Here is an 18463-nt window from a genome sequence, read left to right as displayed (position 1 = left end):
TCACATTTATTACGAACAAGGGAAGACAGGCAGAGACAGAGAGAGAAGGAAAAAAAATAGTCTTGAGCTACTTTGGTATAAAATTTCAGCCCAAGGAAATGGAAAGTCTCCTGAAAAACAGAGCTTTCTCGCTAAGCAAGACAAGGTGTCCCCTTCCGCGTGGCCCGATTCTGCTTGCAGGGAAGCTCACCACTAGGAGCTTGTGAAGATCCATCCATCAGAGCAAGTGTCTCTGATTTTAGAGCCAGTGTGCTGCCAACTTTTCCTAGTGCTTTCAAGCCCTCCCAGAGAACTTTAGCTCTACCTTATTTCTAACCACACCTACCTTGACTCCAAGGAAAGACCTGCGGTGATAGAAGCAGCACAGAGCGGCCGAGAGGGCATGGAAGGCATTGCATTCCTTAGGCATCTTTCAGTCTTCAGTCCCTGGGCCACACACTGTCTTTAGGGTTAACCGAGATGGGTCTTGCGGCTGACACCCCAGTCCTGCCGCAGCAGCTGTGCAGAGCAGGGAGGAGTGAGCGGCTCCTTCTCCCAGGCCAGGCTGGGACTTTCCCTCTTCGCTGAAGCCAATACGATCCACTCGCTCAATTCTGGCAGGCGGGTGTCCAGCCTGCCATGCACTCGGTGCCAGAAATCCTCATGTGACCAGACTCACTTTCTGATGAAATTCTAACCTCTCTCAGAAGAGGCTTTGGGCTTTAGCTGTCCCCTCAATTTAGAGACCCAGCAGAAATCATTATTCCCCCAGGGCTGAAGGCACCAGGCACTCTGCTCCTAGAGCTTGTGTCTGTTTGCCTGTCACCCCAGGACGTGGGAGTTCAAGGAGCACACATCACACCACTCCGTGATGAGAGAGAGGCTCCTTTGAGACAAGGACGGGAAGGCAACCTGGGTGTGACTTTCCCCTGGGAGCGATCCTAGCAGTCCTGAGAAACCTGGGACTCTCCCAGACCACCCCTCAGAACTGTTTATTTTTAATTAGGATGCTCCTGGGCAGCCAGTTTGCAGCTGATAACGCTGGCACAGCCATCACTATTGGCAAAGCAATATTGCCTTTTGGTGTTTAATTAGCAAGTCTGTCAGCAAACACCCTGAGCAGCCCTGCCCTCCCCACCTGGCCCTGCAGCAGTCTGTTGGGAGGATGGGGGACAGGCTGTGTGCCCTCTTTCGACCCAACTGTTTTTCTCACTCCCTTCCTTCACTTTAAATACTTCACTGTAACTGTTCACCCTGCCTAACCCAGATCCAAGGCATGAACCTCGCATCTAACACCACTGAGTGATTCTCCAGCACTTCTTAGGCCTTTATCCCTACCAAGAGCCCCCTTGACACCTTAGCGGAAAAGAATTGCTTTTCTTCTTTCATTCCAGTCATAGTGGATTCCCAACAATTCTTCTTCTTTTTTTTTTTTTAATCAAACCCAGATTTCTGCCTGTAGCACTTCCTCTCCTATGTTCCAAATATTAACTTTCTGTGGCTTCGGCCACTCAAAAATGGAATGTGTCCTGAAGCTTTCTAAAACTTCACACAGGCAGAAACTTGTAATGAGGAAGAAACAGAACCTATTCAGTCCAGAAAGGAACAATATCAAATGAGGCATGAGGGAGGTATGAGAAATACCAACAGGATTAGCCTCAAATCCTCAGGAGGCCTCGGCCTTTGGACTAGGTCAAGTCAGCCTGTAAAAATAGAGGATTGTTTGTTCGATGCCTGGTGAGCAGCTCCTGTACTTGAATGAGGGCTCTGGAGAGTGACAGCCCTCACACTTCCCTGAAGGAGCAGAGGTTCAGCCTAATAAACACCTCGAAAAGGGCATGGAGCTGTCATCACAGAACAACCAGGGGGGCTGACTTCCTTTCTGGTCCCTCCACTTGCTCCCCTTCCCCCACCAGGATTCCAGGGCTCAGATGTGCTGCCCTGGGTCCTAGGAAGTCCACCTGAGACCTTGGAAGCAAATACCAAGGTTGGGAGGATTTGTGGGGTTTGGAGCTGCAGGGGCCCTTGGAGATGGTTCAGTTGGTGGGTCAATACTGTCCCCACAAGGTCTATGAACTGAACCTATGAGGAGGCATTTTCTCTGTGTGCCTTCATTTCCACTAGATGGGGTTCAAAGGGTAATAAGTCCACATGAGTGGCCAGGGCCCATGGCCCCAGCAGTTCTGTGGAGACGACTCATCCATCAGACCAAAGCCACCAGGAAGGTGTCCAGTCTGCACCTGCCATTCCTCTTTGGCTGGAATGAGTAAGAAACTCATTGTCAGAGTGAGAAACTCCTCCAAAAGGCTAGAAAGGGACTATTCTCAGCTCAGGAAAAAGAAGAGAAACAGCTCCTTAAATCCTGAACAGAAATTCAGTGAGATTAGTCAGCCAAAGCCTCTGAATTTCAATACCCTACCCCCACTCCCAGAAAGCGTGAATGAAGTGCATTCCTGAAAGAAAATGTACTTAAAAACACTCAGACTTATAAATTACACAGAATTATGTAGTCAGGTGCTCCAGGGCCAACAAAAGGCATGCAGGTCACTGCAGAATCGCAGCTCTTGTCACCTGAGGTTTTCCCTGTTTACGCAAAAAAAAAGAACATCTCCAAAATGCACAAAGAATTGGTTCTGTCAGGATTAAAGAATGAGCTAATCTTATTAGGTAACTGTTTCCTAAGCACTTTTTATTTTTTTTGTTCCACACCAAAAATAATTTCTAAAGCAGCACTCAAAGGTTTTAATCAATTTCCTCTTGAAAAGGCCAAGGAGAGAGACTAAAATAACATGATGTTATTGCAACTAAAGATGATAATTGCATGAATTTGTAAAGTGCCCTTCACTGACTTGTTATGCTTTTAAAGTCTCCCATCCACACTGATCAATTCCCCCACATTCTTCCCACAATGATGATTCTATTCTAGTTACAAAGAAACAGAGGACCAGAATGGTGTGCCACTCATCAGAGAAAGGACCCGGAACTCCAGCTTGTGCTTTTGCCAGAACCTAGTATCTGATCAACAAATAGATTCTTCTAATGTCTTATAATTAAACTTGTCACATAGCTTCATGAAAACAGCTTGTGACCCGGGGCAGGGAGTCATTGTCTGATGATTCCCTACATGTGATTTCAATTCAGTTCAGTTCAGTCGCTCAGTCGTGTCCAACTCTTTGCGACACCATGAATCGCAGCACTCCAGGCCTCCCTGTCTATCACCAACTCCCAGAGTTCACTCAGACTCTGGTCCATCGAGTCGGCGATGCCATCCAGCCATCTCATCCTCTGTCGTCCCCTTCTCCTCCTGCCCCCAATCCCTCCCAGCATCAGAGTCTTTTCCAATGAGTCAACTCTTCGCATGAGGTGGCCAAAGTAGCCATCCAGCCATCTCATCCTCTGTCGTCCCCTTCTCCTCCTGCCCCCAATCCCTCCCAGCATCAGAGTCTTTTCCAATGAGTCAACTCTTCGCATGAGGTGGCCAAAGTACTGGAGTTTCTGCTTTAGCATCATTCCTTCCAAAGAAATCCCAGGGCTGATCTCCTACATGTGATTTAGGACCAGCCAAATTTGTATTCAGGGCTTTCTAAACACCAGGCCCTTCTGGGGACAGGGGTCAGCATCTCTAATGCAACCCCAGCAACTGACAGAGGCGGGAGGCCAGGAGCAGGCAACACAGAGCTCTGGGAACCCACCATGCTCTCTAGCGCCCCCTCTGGCTTCCTGGGAGATTCACTACTCAGCACCAAGAAAAACACCTGTTTAAAAAAAAAGCCAGTGCTGGGCAGGCAGGTGAACCCTGGAAGAAAATACTCATGATCTCAGGTCAGATGCTGCCCATCCTATCTGGGGAGAGGATTAGAGTAGACCAGAGGAAAGCTCCTGCACAAGCCATTCTTTCCTTGGGCAGCCCTAATACGAACCTGCCCTATTTAGTAACCATGGAAACAGGAGCTGCCTGCCAGTCATATTTCACAGACAAGGTTTCTTGCTGGCAGCAGCCCTGGGGCTGGGAGGGACTGAGAGGTGAACAGAGTCCCTTTCCCCAAGTGCCACAGTCCCCACTAGAAGATCAGCCTCCCTGTGAGGTAGGTGCCCTCTCTGACATGGAATGGCGGGGTGGGGTGGCGAGGTCTCTGAGGAGGAAGATATGTCTGCCAGGGACCTGCTTTTTCCTGTTTCAGGGCCACTGAGAACACAATGCTGCCCACACCTCCACTCCCCTCCCCTCCCTGGGGCCAGCCCAGAAGCAAGGCAACAAGCCTCACACACAACACACACCAAGGTGTTCTCGGTCACTATCAAGCAGTCCCGAGTAGGGTGACACTGCCCAAGATGGGCAGCAGGCTGTGACTGGGGGCACTGGTCCAAGGCATGAGGCCTGACTGGTCTCTGCCCACGGGGGACACACTCGGAACATCAGTCAAGAGATGAACAGCAGTCCACACGCTGAGACGCCTTCACCTCCCTGGAAAGATCTATCCCTCCTGGGTTTTTGCCTCCACTAAACCCCAGTGATCCAGCTCTCGGTGAACCAAGACAGCCCTAAGGAGCTAGCGTGTAAGGCGTTCCTCCTGGGGTAGTGGAAGCAGGAAGAGGAACCTGTACTGGCCCAATCCTAAGGACCCAAGGCCACCTTCTGCAGGCCCCGTTCCTGGGCTCGGGAAGCCCTGGGCAGGAAGGAGGCATGCTTATCAACAGCCCTGCTTCCCTGGCACTGGCCTGTCTGCGTGATTCTGATCACAGTAACCAGGAGGCGAGGGGGCAGGGAGGGGCCAGGGGTCTAGGAGCACCCACCCTCCATAGGAGCCACAAGGCTGGAGGAGAACAGCTGGGAAACCACTGAGGAAGGAGGCCCAAGGAAGAGGTCACCTCCTCCTCACGCCAGACTCAGCAGCTACACAAGATGCCAAAGACAGTTCAACACATTTTCCTATAGGCAAACGTGATTTAGTTCCTACTCCAAAAGGGAATGAAAACTGGACTTGGCGGGAGGAGGGCGGGAAGCGCCGGTCGAGTTCTTAGGGCTGCTTTGTGTGTCGCCGGCAAAGAGAGAGGAACACAGAGGGTGCATTTACAAGCATCTGCTGTGCACATCTCTCTCTGAGGGTTCCCTCAGATTCCTCCAGGGGATGAAAGAGTATGGCTGTGAAATGGTCTCTATCCAGAAGCAGTATTGATCCGCTCAGCACATCAACAAAGAGACAGTATTCACAAACAGATTTCTCTCTCTACTGAGTCTTCTGTCCCCTCCACAAAGTTGGTTTCTCTAACAGGTACTGAAATTGTATAACTGATAACGTGAAGCACCATCAGGTGAGAGCACCCAGCCCTGACTGCCTTCTTGAACCATTGCATACAATCTTGTCCCATACATCCCTCCACCAACACCATCACCTATTTCCTGACACGCCCCCAGAAATCCTATATTAGGCAAGCTCAACTTTCTATTTTTAGCATTTAGGGAAAATTAAAAGAACATGCACGAGGCGTAATTCCAGCCTCTCAAACAGCAGTTTCAGACTTTCTGGCCGTCTCAGCCTTCTTTGAGAGTCTATGAAAACCATGGACCCTCCTCTCAGAACAAAAGGCACATATTGTGATGTTTAACATACAATTTCAGGGGATTCCTTGCCCTCTGAAGCCCATCCTTACACCCCTGGGAGTCTGACTCATTTGAGACGATCCGCCACCCACCTCCCAAGCTTCCTTCCACCCTACACTCGCTGTGTGGGCATTGCACGAAGAGCTCTCATTTGTCCTCCTGTCACTGTAACTCGACTTTCTTCGCTGGATGCTTTGCTCTTTCCCCTTCGAGCAACTCACAGAGACCACAAAAGCCCCTCAGAGATCCCCCACCCCCATGCAGAGTGCTGCGGAAATGGCCAGAATGCGCAAAGGCTCCAACCAGATCCAGCCACACTGGCTCCCACCTTGGCTGCCACTGGCTCGCCCCTCTCACAAGCACTTCTGCAAAATGCATCTGCCGAAACAGCTTCAGGACACAGCGCGTGTCAGGCGCTGCTGGGAGGTGGCAGGCTAGAGGGAAAGCAAGGGTGGGTTCAGGTCTTTGTTGTACCACTAGCAAGCTGGGTAACCACGGGAAATTTCTTAACCTCTCTGAGCCCTAGTTTCCTCCTCCAACTTACCAGGTTTTTTTTTCTTTTTGGAGGATCAAGTGAAATAGGAGATAAAGAGCCTGGCAACACAGACTAGACACTCAGCCAGTGTGTGCTTTCTTGCCCTCCAAAGGAAGGGCTCACAAAACCTGGACCCCTAGACCATTCCTCCCTCAGGGCACACACCCAGCTGCATCCTGTCTCCTGGCCCTAACCCAAGGGGCAGGCTACAGGAGCCATGCCCTGCAAGGACAGTGTGGACAGCAAAGGCCTGAGCCGTTGACTGGCCCCAGCTGGTACACAGTAGCTCTTAAGACTTGAAGGCCAGGAAACAACGAGAAGGAGTTTAGAGCTTCTTTAGCCGTGAGATATTTTTTAGCCTTCAAATTTTAAGATCACATATTAAAACTGCACATATGGTTTGAATCACACTTGCTCAGATAGCTCAGATGATTTTCTATGGCAGAGTCTCTGTCACTTGGGGAGTTGTTTGTTTTAACACACAGCATGTGAGTCCACAGCATCTGCCCACTTGGCCCTCACCCAGGGGGACTCCTGGGTCCACTCGCAACTACCACGCTCTCCATGTCCCACCACTGTCCCAGCCAGTCTGAGTGGGGGTCCCGGGGCCCCTCCTTTCCCACTGTCTCCACACCAGGTTGACTGCAGAGCTGGGCTTCAGCCTCTGTCCCACCCGGATGCCCTGCCTGATGCTCCTCTAACCTCCCCTACTGCCTGGCCTTCCAGATACTTGTCCTGAGACCAACCCTTCCACATGTATCTAGAGTCCCCAGAAGGGCCATCTCCCATGTGCCTCTTTCTTATTTTACCAGCCCATGTAACTGGGTACATGGATGCCAACCATTTCTAGAATTAGAAGTGTGTCTGGAACAGCCCTTCCTTGGATGCTGTGCCTGCCTCACCCCGCTGCTCTCTCTGGACATTCTCGGTCACCTCCGATTCTGCTGTCTGCACCTCCTCCTCACCAGCCCCCGAGGGCAGGATCACCAGAGTTACAGTGCATTCTTCCAAGGCCACACCCCTCAGAGAGGCTACCGAGGTTCTGAGTGGAGGAAGCAGCCACAAGGGATGCCTGAGAGGGCAGGAATGCTGAGGCAGAGGGCGGGGTCGGCACCAGGTGAGAGGTGCAGGCAACCTCACCTCATTCCTGCCTTGAACTGGCCAAGAAAACAGAAAGTGATCTTATTAATCTCTTCTCCTCTGGTTTCAAGCAAATTCCAGCCACCTCAACAAATTATTTCTGCAGGAAAACATCATTTCTTCATAGTCATAAACTGATCCTGGGGATCACTGGAGGGACATGCTGGATATTTATGCATTCTGCCCAAAGAGCTATGAGAACCAGTCTAGACCAGGAGTTCTGAACCTCGGAGTGGGAGGGGGCTTCCATGAACCATTGGAAATTGTATACAAACTGTTGTATGAGTACCTGTTCAACCAGGGGAGGGGGCCATGGTTTTACCCAAGAGTCATGTGACCTAAAAATCCTCACTGATCCACAAAGACTTTTAGTGGCTTTTAAAGACGTAGCCTCTGAGGGTCTTACTTGGTCTACTTTCTAACAGAGAGACGAGTACAATGGATACCCTGGTCATCATGGACATGAGCAAAGACAACACCCCTGCCCTTGATCACCATGAGCGCAGTCGAGTCTTGGCAAGGCTGCAGTTGGTAAGAGGAGATAGAGAGCTCTGAGGCAAGCAGGGCCACCTTCCTTTCCGCTGTTGGAGTGACTTTAAATACCTGCGAGAGGAGGAGAGCTCCTTCCCCCAGCTGGCAGAAGGGCCCGTCTGCACATAATACTTAGCAAATGCAGAATAGCTACCAGTGTGACCTTCAGCAGCCCCTCTCCAACCACAGTCTTCTGGGATGCAGTCCCTCCCACTAGACTGTGACATCTTTCCACTTCTCAGCTGGGCTCCTCAAAGGAGCCTTCATGACCCAATATGCAAGGTCCTCAAGAGCCAGTATTCATACAGAAAACTTTTACCATAGTGTCTGTTTAATACTCACATGAGGAGACACATGGGCTTCCCTGGTGGCTCAGAGGTTAAAGTGTCTGTCTGCAATACAGGAGACCCGGGTTTGATCCCTGGGTCAGGAAGATCCCCTGGAGAAGGAAATGGCAACCCACTCCAGGATTCTTGCCTGGAGAATCCCATGGACAGAGAAGTCTGGTGGGCTACAGTCCATGGGGTCGCAAAGAGTCGGACACGACTGAGCGACTTGACTCACTCACTTAGGAGACACATTATCTCCATTTCACATGTGAGACTGAAAAGTTCTTAGAGTTAATAATTAAAACGACTATGAATCAGAATGGCTGGCTCTATCGGCCGTGCTCATGGAAGCAGGGATACCACCTGGTTGCCTGGAGTATCTTATCTTGTGCAAACCCAAAAGGCAGAACTATAGCTGCTGCAACCGCCCTCTCCCTCCTACCGAGTGACCGATATTCTCGGCAACATAGACGCAGGTCTCCTCTGAAATAGCCCCGATCAGAGGTCCTCGTCATTACTGATGGGAAAGGGCAGGACATGCACAGATGGACACTGAGGCCAGAATCTAAGAAAAGCCAGAAGGCAGCAAAGCTGATAAATGGAGCACTAAGACCGTCTTTGTGGTAAATGGAGATGCCAACTGTGCCCATTTCTCTATAGGAACAGGCCGACTTGGAGGGTGAGCTGTACCGGAAAGACTGTACTTATTACTAGCTTAGAAGTGACACTCAGACAGTCAACACTCGTGGAGACAACAGGTTCTTTCTGTCAGTGATTCAAAGCACAATACAACCCTTGGCCTTGTGTGTGTACCCAGAGGGGTGGGAGGACAGTGTGGAGGAAGGCAGTTACCAGGAAGAGCAGCAGGAACCCACCTGGACCATCCTCTAGGAACAACACACCAGCCTCAGGGTTAGGCCACTTGTGACAAGAGATGCAGGGATTTCTCCAAAGTCAAACTCTACAGGGGGATCCTAGCCTCTCTGCACCACTCCCTACCTCCCACCTATAATTTCCCTGTTAACAGTATGGATCTGATAATTAAGCTGGGAGGCAATGGATATCCAGCATATAAGTAAACCAGGAGGGAGACAAGCTAGAGAAAGGCAAGTATAGGACTTGAAAAGATCAAAACAAAAATATCTTTGTAAAACCTAGAATTCATATGCCAACATTTTATGTAAGTATCCTGAATAGACAGTGACAGTTAGAGACATAGCCTGGTAGATTCTGATCCTCAACATTCACGGGGGAAATGATGTAGATAGCAGACAGTGTTTATTACATTTAAAACCTTTACTCCATGGCATGTGTACTCATACTTGTAATGGTTGTGAGAGCCAATCAGGAAACTGAACACTTAATTCTCCAGGCAAGAATACCAGAGTGGTAGCCATTCCCTTCTCCAGGGGATCTTCCTGACCCAGGGACTGAACTTGTGTCTCCTGCTTTGCAGGCAGATTCTTTACCATCTTAGCTCCAGGGAAGCCCCTAATGGTCCAGGAGTGGACATGTGACCTAAGTTAGACCAATCAGAGTCCTTCCCTGGGATTTTTCAAATCAGAGCAGAGGGAGAGGCCCACTTTTCCTTTTGGACCATAAGTTTTAAGTTTATAAGCTCAGAGCAGCCAATAGCCATGTGCCCCCAACTACACGGAGAAGCTGATCTGAGAGAATGCAGCCAACATGCTGAGAGAAGCAGATGCAAGGTCTCAGAGTCCAGACGTGTTTTCCTTCCCCAGAACAATCAACCCAGGACACTCCACCCTGCCCTTCCCAGTGATAAACTTCCTAGCTCACATCATCAGTTTGACAGTTTATAGGTTCACCTTATCAGCGTAAGATTAGGTGAAACCTGAGAGTGAAATATAACACATCTGTGTTGGGCTCCGCTAGAGTTCACATGTATAAGACGTCATCCCTAAACCTGGAAATGTTAACAAGGAGTCAACATAAACTGATGTTACATGGAAACATGTACGACATATGCCCTAGTAACAGGGTGGTACACTCATGTTTTAGTGATGGGTGGAAATTAATGGTGTTTCACGGCCTACTCCGAGGACACTCCATTATAGACACGAGTTGTCATGAGTTCTCAAGGATGAAGCTGGCATGAGTCTGCCTGTAGGAAAAGACAGAGGACTCATGGAGTTGGAATGCTGTGTGCCACTGAGTGTAGGCGTGAGGTTTTGCTCCCACGCCCACCATCCCTCCCAGGCTAGGGGGAACCGCTAACAAACAGCCCACTCCATCCTGCTTATACAGGCAAGAGCAGCATCTTAAGATCCCAGAGAACATTTCCAAAGGCTATTCTGTTTTGTAGAAAGCCTGAGGACCTGATTCAGAGGTAAAGGCTGAGACATTTCTTTACAAAGGAGAATTTTATCAGGTACGATGGATTACCTGGGAGTGCAACTTCCATGACTTCTAGGTCAAAAGAAAGGAAATGTACAGCAACCCCAAGTTATATTTAGATCTTCCGAATGTGTTCCCTAGGTCGTCCTTAGGTGGACACATCCTGGAAGGAGCCCTGGTGCCCAGGTTGTGTGGCCCTATGGGGTTTCCTTTGCCCACTGCTCTTATTCTATTTATCCCAGTGAGAGGCTCCAGCTCCAACTCCGTCTTCAAGCATCCAGCTACTCAAACACTCATTAAAATGATCTGTGTCCATGTCTGGTGACCTCAGGACCCAGGCCTCAGTCACTGTCATCATGCCAATACCCAGCACGGTGCCAGAACATTTGGAGATAGCACAGGCAATTCTCAATCTGGATCCACAAACACTTTGGAAGTAAGATGCTCAGTAAGTGTGTGTGCGTATTTGCAGAGATGGGTTTCTTATTCATCAAATTTGCAGAAATACTATTAACTATTTGGGACCCCCCCCCCAAATAGTTAAGAATCACAGAGGCACAAGATATGACTTGGCACAGGGGGGGATGTGGTCCTCGTTGGTGAATCTGCCTTGCCATCCCTGCGGCTGGATTAGGGCTGGTTGTCACTTCGGTGCTGAGAAGCACTTGCCTCTCTCAAACTGGGAACTACCTGGGTTCCCAAACAGGAAGAGGCTCCCAGGACACAGTAATTCCCAGCTCCCACCACCTGTGCTCTGTGTGAGCAACCTTGGAATGCTTTGCAAACCAGGAGAGGAGAGGACATGGCCCTGTTGTGCTTAGGCTCCTTCCAGGAAAGACCATGGGAAGACAGAGGGGCAGAGACTGGATCTGATGGATGCAGCTGGACTCCTTTCAGAAAGCACCCAACTGGGCCTGTGAAAAATAAGGATCCAGCTGGGGACTGGTGGCCACAGGAAACAGGCCATCAGCTTCATCATTTCTTCTGTACCAGAAGCTCTTTTGAGAGTGTGAATGGGGCTTTGTGTAGTCAGTTCTCATCCACGGGCTAATAAATATGTGAAACAGCCTCTCAGACCAGGTTCCTGCAGCCTGGACACTGAGGTCATTCAAGGAACAATTAGATGCCATCTGGAGAAAGCTGGGACTCGAAGGGCAAAGTGGCATGCTCTGGTTCCCAGGGTGTGACACATCCTTATCTTCACTGACAGAAAGGATGAATGGAGTCAGCCAGCTGATCCATGCTGGGAGCAGAGAATGGGCAAATACACAGCAATGAATATAAGCTTAAGGACCAGGGGAATGTTCACATTCAGCCTGCCCCAAGGAAATGTACCCCTTGAATGCATTCACACACCCAAGCTGAGTACCTTTGCCATGAACCAAGCTTTTACCTCACCAAGATCTAGGATTCCATGGTTTTAATATAATGCAATTAAAGTACAACAGCAACTGCTGTGGCCCAGGTCCTCACAGTATATAGTGAGCAATGACTTGATTGCGTGAAATAGAGTTAGTACTTACTGAGGCTTCACAGTCCCATTGTAAAAAAACAGGCGGACAACTGTGAACCCATATTTCTGGGATACAGTCTCAGTTTTTTCTTATTTTTACATGAAAATTTTGGCCTTCCCTGGTAGCTCAGATGATAAAGAATCCGCCTACAATGCAGGAGACCCAGGTTCCATCCCTGGGTTGGGAAGATCCCCTGGAGGAGGGAATGGCAACCTACTCCAGTATTTCTGCCTGGAGAAGTCCATGGATAGAGGAGCCTGGTGGGCTACAGTCCATGGGGTGGCAAAGAGTTGGACATTAACACTTCTCTATTTATGATCAGTATTTTAAACGTAAATGCAATTGCTGAGCAAGCTGGGTTTAAAAAAAAAAAGCATAGCTAGAGAAAAAAATATGGATTAAGATAAACAGTGATTATTTTTAAGTGTTTCTGCAGCTTTATAACAGCTCAAGTGGCAGGAGGACAGCAGGGCTCACAGTGGTCTCAGGGCCCACAGGGGCCTCTCAGAGAGTCCATGAGGTCAACACTATTTTTGTAATAATATTGAGACCTTTTTGCCTTTTTCACTGGGTTGATATTTATGCTGACAGGACAAAAGCCATGATGGGTAAAACCACTGGGACCGTAGCAGTAAGCAAGGGGAAGGCACCAACTCTTCAGTAGTCATTGTGTTTCTTGACCACCATGTTTTTTTAAATTTCTTTTTAAATGTGAAAAGTTAAAAATATACTACTACTTTAAAAAAGAGCCAGTTTCACTTAAAGAGTCCTTGATGAAGCAGTAAGAATCACAGTAGTTTCCCCTCATGTGCGGACAATGTTCCAAGACCCCCAGTGGATGCCTGAAATCACAGACAGGACCAAACCATATACATGTACATACACACACACACACACACAATGTTTTTTTCATATATATATATATATTTTTTAACATACTTATGATAAAGTTTAATTTATAAATTAGGTACAGTAAGAGAACATCTAAATTGCCAACACGACTAGTCTTGTGCTTTGGGGCCGTTATTAAGTAAAATAAGGGTTATGTGAACAAGCACTACAATACCTTGGAAGTCAGTCTGACATACAGATGGCTCACACACACATGAAAAGATGCTCAACATCACTCATTATCAGAGAAATGCAAATCAAAACCACAGTGAGGCACCATTTCACGCCCGTCAGAATGGCTGCAATCCAAAAGTCTACAAGCAATAAATGCTGGCGAGGGTGTGGAGAAAAGGGAGCCCTCTTACACTGTTGGTGGGAGTGCAAACTAGTACAGCCACTATGGAGACTAGTGTGGAGAGTCCTTAAAAAACTGGAAATAGAACTGCCATACGACCCAGCAATCCCAATGCTGGGCATACACACTGAGGAAACCAGAAGGGAAAGAGACACATGTACCCCAGTGTTCATCACAGCACTGGATATAATAGCCAGGACATGGAAGCAACCTAGATGTCCATCAGCAGATGAATGGATAAGAAAGCTGTGGTACATATACACAATGGAGTATTACTCAGCCATTAAAAAGAATACATTTGAATCAGTTCTAATGAGGTGGATGAAACTGGAGCCTATTATACAGAGTGAAGTAAGTCAGAAAGAAAAACACCAATACAGTATACTAATGCATATATATGGAATTTAGAAAGATGGTAACGACAACCCTGTATGCAAGACAGCAAAACAGACACAGATGTATAGAACAGTCTTTTGGACTCTGTGGGAGAGGGAGAGGGTGGGATGATTTGGGAGAATGGCATTGAAACATGTATAATATCATATAAGAAATGAATCGCCAGTCCAGGTTCGATGCAGGATATAGGATGCTTGGGGCTGGTGCACTGGGATGACCCAGAGGGATGGTATGGGGAGGGAGGTGGGAGGGGGGTTCAGGATGGGGAACATGTGTACACCCGTGGTGGATGCATGTTGATGTATGGCAAAACCAATACAATATTGTAAAGTAATTAGCCTCCAATTAAATAAATTAAAAAAAAAAAAAGAAAGTCACTCTGACAAAAGATGGCTACCAAGTGACTAACCAACACCACCACCACCAAGTGACCAAGGGACAGGATATGTTGGACAAGGGGATGATTCATGGGTTAGGTGGGAAGGAGTGGGAGGGCATGAGATTTCATCAGGCTATGCAGAATGATGCATGAATTAAAACTTATGAATTGTCAAAAAAAAGAAAAAAACACTTGAAAAGATACATGCACCCAATGTTCATAGCTGCATGGCTTACAATTAATTGCCAAGATATGGAAGTGTCCATCCAAAGACGAATGGAAAAGGAAGATGTGTATACACAAGCGTGTGCCCACATGCACGCACACACACAATGGACTACTACCCAGCCATAAAAAAGAAATTAAATTTTGCCACTTGCAACAACATGGATAGACGTGAAGAGCATTATGTTAAGTGAAATAAGTCAGAGAAAGACAAATAGTGTATGATATCACCTATGTGTGGAATCTAAAAAATTCAACAAACTAGTGAATATAATAATAAAGCAGCAGACTCAGTGATGCAGAGAAAAAAACTAGTGGTTACCAGTGGGGATAGGGAAGCAGAGAGGGGTAAGATAGGGGCAGGAGATTAAGAGGTACGAACTACTAGATATAAAATAAGCTAAAAGGATATATTACATAACACAGAATGTCATCAATATTTTATAACTATAAAAGGAATATAACTTTTAAAAATTGTGAATCACTACATTGTACACCCATAAGTTATATAATATTGCACATTAACTATGCTTCAGTTAAAAAAAATACCGTACCACCACATAAAATGAAACTTATGAAATGTCTCTTTCTGGAACTTTCAGACCATGGTTGACTGGGTGACTGAAGCTGCAGATCGGAGGACTACTGTATTACTTTAGCACATCCTGGCCCCTGAGTCCATGTCTCAAACATTCCGTGTGGCAAGACAGGAAACAGACACACAGCTCTTCTGCTGCACACCCCACACAATGGCTGTCTTGAGGGAGAGCGACGGTGCCATTAAACCGAGGGCTGCACCAGCTGCTGTTTCACCGAGCGCCGTTTTTACTTCAAGGAATGCCTGACAAACAATGGTTATTCAGACTTGAGAATTTATTCGGCAGACATTTTCCAAAAAAATGAACAAAGTGAGCCTGTCACTTCAAGGAATACAACTGACATTGTTTGTTGCCAATGCTAAAACCTGAGCTTTTAACTGAAAATTAGAATTTCGGGAAACTTGCATTTATCACCATAAGCGGTAAATACTTTAATGATTTTTCCCAATACTTTAATGATGTTTTTCATGAGTGATGATAATGAGTGTGAATTTTTGGCACTGTATAGTGATGTATGTTAACAGCTGGAATATCTGCATAACTCAGCAAACCAATATTTTTCAAATGATCAATGCACGATGATACAAAATCATGCACAGTTAAAATCCATTCACATGGCCAGACAGACCAATGGGTTTTAAGGGAATAGAGTTAAAAAAAAAAAAAGAAAAGGTCACTGATATGACTTCAGATTCCACACTGCAATTAACCTTTATGGAACTACAACTTTACAAATTTTAGTATAATAACAAAGAAAAATATCTCTAATGATCAGAAAAGGCGATTTAAAATACTACCCTAGGGGATGAGAGGTGGGAAATGGGTGGAAGGGGGTCAAAAGGTACGTATTTCCGTTATAAAGTGAACAAGTCCTGGAGACGTAATGTAAAGCACAGTGACTAAAGTTAGTAACACTATACTGTATATTTGAAAATAGCTAGCAAACTGGGTCTTGAAAGTTCTCATCAGAAGAAAAAGATTTTTGGTAACTATTGTATGGTAATGGATGCTCACTGGTCTTATTTTGATCATTCTGCAATACATTCAAATCATTATGTTGTATACCTGAAACTAATAAAATGTTACACTAATTATACCTTAATACAAAAAGAGTATTCCTCCCTTTTTGAAATAAATTTTAAAACTGAAGTATAGCAGACTTTGTTCATTCGTAGTGATGCTTCCTAAGGCCCACTTGACTTCACATTCCAGGATGTCTGGCTCTAGGTGAGTGATGACACCATCGTGATTATCTGGGTCATGAAGATCTTTTTTGTACACTTCTTCTGTGTATTCTTGTCACCTCTTCTTAATATCTTCTGCTTCTGTTAGGTCCATACCATTTCTGTCCTTTATTGAGCCCATCTTGCATGAAATGTTCCCTTGGTATCTCTAATTTTCTTGAAGAGATCTCTAGTCTTTCCCATTCTATTGTTTTCCTCTATTTCTTTGCACTGATCACTGAGGAAGGCTTTCTTATCTCTCCTTGCTATTCTTTGGAACTCTGTATTCAAATGGGTTTATCTTTCCTTTTCTCTTTTGCTTTTGGCTTCTCTTCTTTTCACAGCTATTTGTAAGGCCTCCTCAGACAGCCATTTTGCTTTTTTGCATTTCTTTTTCTTGGAGATGGTCTTGATCCCTGTCTCCTGTACAATGTCACAAACCTCCATCCATAGTTCATCAGGCACTCTGTCTATCAGATCTAGTCCCTTAAATCTGTTCCTCACTTCCACTGTATAATCGTTAGGGGTTTGATTTAGGTCATACCTGAATGGTCTAGTGGTTTTCCCTACTTTCTTCAATTTAAGTCTGAATTTGGCAGTAAGAGGTTCATGATCCAAGCCACAATCAGCTCCCACTCTTGTTTTTGCTGACTGTATAGAGCTTCTCCCATCTTTGGCTGCAAAGAATATAATCAATTTGATTTCGGTGTTGACCATCTGGTGATGTCCATGTGTAGAGTCTTCTTTTGTGTTGTTGGAAGAGGGTGTTTGCGATGACCAGTGTGTTCTCTTGGCAAAACTCTATTAGCCTTTGCCCTGCTTCATTCTGTACTCCAAGGCCAAATTTGCCTGTTACTCCAGGTGTTTCTTGACTTCTACTTTTGCATTCCAGTCCCCTATAATGAAAAAGACATCTTTTTGGGGTGTTAGTTCTAAAAGGTCTTGTAGGTTTTCATGCATGCATGCTGAGTCGCTTCACTCATGTCGGACTCTGTGTGACCCCATGGACAGCAGCCCAGCAGGCCCCTCTGTCCACAGGATTCTCCAGGCAAGAATACTGGAGTGGGCTGCCATTTCCTTCTCCAGTAGGTCTTCACAGAACTGTTCAACTTCAGCTTCTTCAGCATTACTGTTTGGGGCATAGACTTGGATTACTGTGATATTGAATTGTTGTCTTGGAAAATGAACCGAGATCATTCTGTCATCTTTGAGATTGCATCCAAGTACTGCATTTTGGACTCTTTTGTGGACTATGATGGCTACTCCACTTCTTCTAAGGGATTCTTGCCCACAGTAGTAGATATAATGGTCATCTGAGTTAAATTCACCCATTCCAGTCCATTTCAGTTCGCTGATTCCTAACATGTTGACGTTCACTCTTGCCATATCCTGTTTGACCACTTCCAATTTGCCTTGATTCATGGACCAAACATTCCAGGTTCCTATGCAATATTGCTCTTTACAGCATTGGACCTTGCTTCCATCACCAGTCACATCCACAACTGGGTGTTGTTTTTGCTTTGGCTCCATCTCTTCATTCTTTCTGGAGTTACTTTTCCACTGATCTCCAGTAGCATATTGGGCACCTACCAACTTGGGAAGTTCATCTTCCAGTGTCCTATCTTTTTGCCTTTTCATACTGTTCATGGGCTTCTCAAGGCAAGAACACTTAAGTGGTTTGCCATTCCCTTCTCCAGTGGACCACATTTTGTCAGACCTCTCTACCATGACCTGTCCGTCTTGGGTGGCCCTACATGGCATGGCTCATAGTTTCACTGAGTTAGACAATGCTGTAGTCCATGTGATTAGATTGGTTAGTTTTCTGTGATTGTGGTTTTCAGTCTGTCTGCCCTCTGATGGAGAAGGATACGAGGATTATGGAAGCTTCCTGATGGGAGAGACTGACTGAGGGGGATACTGGGTGTTTTCTGATGGGCAGGGCCATGCTCAGAAAATCTTTATCCAATTTCTGTTGATGGGTGGAGCTGTGTTCCCTCCCTGCTATTTACCTGGGGCCAAACTATGGCTTCCCTGGTGGCTCAGAGGGTAAAGCGTCTGCCTGCAATTTGGGAGACCCGGGTTCGATCCCTGGGTCAGGAAGATCTCCTGGAGAAGGAAATGGCAACCCACTCCAGTACTCTTGCCTGGAAAATCCCATGGACAGAGAAGCCTGGTAGGCTACAGTCCATGGAGTTGCAAAGAGTCGGACAGGACTGAGCGACTTTACTCCAAACTATGGTGGAGGTAATGAAGATAATGGTGACCTCCCTCAAAAGATCCCATGCATGTATGCTACACGGAGTGCCCTCAACCCTACAGCAGGCCACCACCAACCCACTGGAGACTCCTGGACACTCACAGGCAAGTCTGGGTCAGTCCCTGTGGGGTCACTGCTCCTTTCTCCTGG

General features: G+C 46.7%; 1 protein-coding gene across 8 annotated transcripts in view; it reads right to left on the bottom strand.

Annotated features, from left to right (window-relative positions):
* Positions 1-18463, bottom strand: part of BCAR3 (BCAR3 adaptor protein, NSP family member) — a 221810-nt gene that overhangs the window by 54519 nt on the left and 148828 nt on the right. The window contains exon 1 of one of the 8 annotated variants that reach the window (XM_005204271.5): positions 326-13510. Coding sequence (XP_005204328.1) covers positions 326-409 — 84 coding nt within the window. The 5' untranslated portion in view covers positions 410-13510. 8 annotated transcript variants of the gene reach the window in all.

Source organism: Bos taurus, chromosome 3 (assembly GCF_002263795.3).
Source record: "Bos taurus isolate L1 Dominette 01449 registration number 42190680 breed Hereford chromosome 3, ARS-UCD2.0, whole genome shotgun sequence".
NCBI classification, from domain to species: domain Eukaryota; kingdom Metazoa; phylum Chordata; class Mammalia; order Artiodactyla; family Bovidae; genus Bos; species Bos taurus.
This window is presented reverse-complemented; position numbering and strand designations above follow the sequence as displayed.